Genomic DNA, 780 nt, shown 5'->3' on the forward strand with positions numbered 1-780 from the left:
GCCTGCTCGTGAAATTAACGTGTAAGTGGCTGAGTACTCCACAGACACGTGTACCCTTAACGTAGTTCTCGGGGATATTCAGCGTGACACTGAATGTAACAAGGCTGACCCTTTGAATTACAGGCACAACAGAAACAGGAAGTAAGAGTGAGAGAAAGTTGTGGTGGAAGAGTACAGCAGGGTTCGCTACCATCCCCTGCTGGTGCCTCGTGGAGCTTTTGGGTGTTTTCGCTCAATAAACACTCACAACGCCCGGTCTGGGAATCGAAACCGCGAGTCCGCTGCCCTAACCACTGGGCCATTGCGCCTCCACTACACCCCCCCTACACACATACATGCAGTGAATAGGGTCGCCATATCGAGTAAGCACCTGATAGGACCCTTCTAGGGCACTGTTAACTGGCAATCTTACTTGGCCATGTTAAGGGAGTGGTTCGTTCCACAGCTCCAGAGGTTAATTGTTGACCTGAATGATCGTTGGTTTCAACAAGACGGTGCCCCCCCCCACTATGCTATCACTGTCCGAGAATACTTAAATGAAGTTTTTCGGGACAGATGGATAGGGCAAGAATCGCAACAACTTCCAGCACCTGTCGATTGCCCTCCCAGAAGTCCAGACCTCACGACTTGCAATAACGCCCTGTCGCGTATTATCAAGGAGAGAGTTTCACATGAACGATACCAGAAGACCCGGATCTTTCTGATTTGGCGGACACCGTTTCTTATCTATTTTTTATTTAGTGTGTTTTCTACCGAAACACATTAAAACTTCGTATACTT

General features: G+C 48.5%; 1 protein-coding gene across 1 annotated transcript in view; it reads right to left on the minus strand.

Annotated features, from left to right (window-relative positions):
* LOC106874771 (zinc finger MYM-type protein 1) overlaps positions 1-420 on the minus strand; it is a 4,084-nt gene extending 3,664 nt beyond the window's left edge. Inside the window, exon 1 of the mRNA XM_014922623.1 lies at positions 413-420. Within this exon, the coding sequence (XP_014778109.1) occupies positions 413-420 (8 nt within the window). The remainder of the gene's footprint in view (positions 1-412) is intronic.
* Between the last annotated feature and the right edge of the window lie 360 nt (positions 421-780).

The sequence above is a fragment of the Octopus bimaculoides genome, chromosome 27 (assembly GCF_001194135.2).
Source record: "Octopus bimaculoides isolate UCB-OBI-ISO-001 chromosome 27, ASM119413v2, whole genome shotgun sequence".
NCBI classification, from domain to species: domain Eukaryota; kingdom Metazoa; phylum Mollusca; class Cephalopoda; order Octopoda; family Octopodidae; genus Octopus; species Octopus bimaculoides.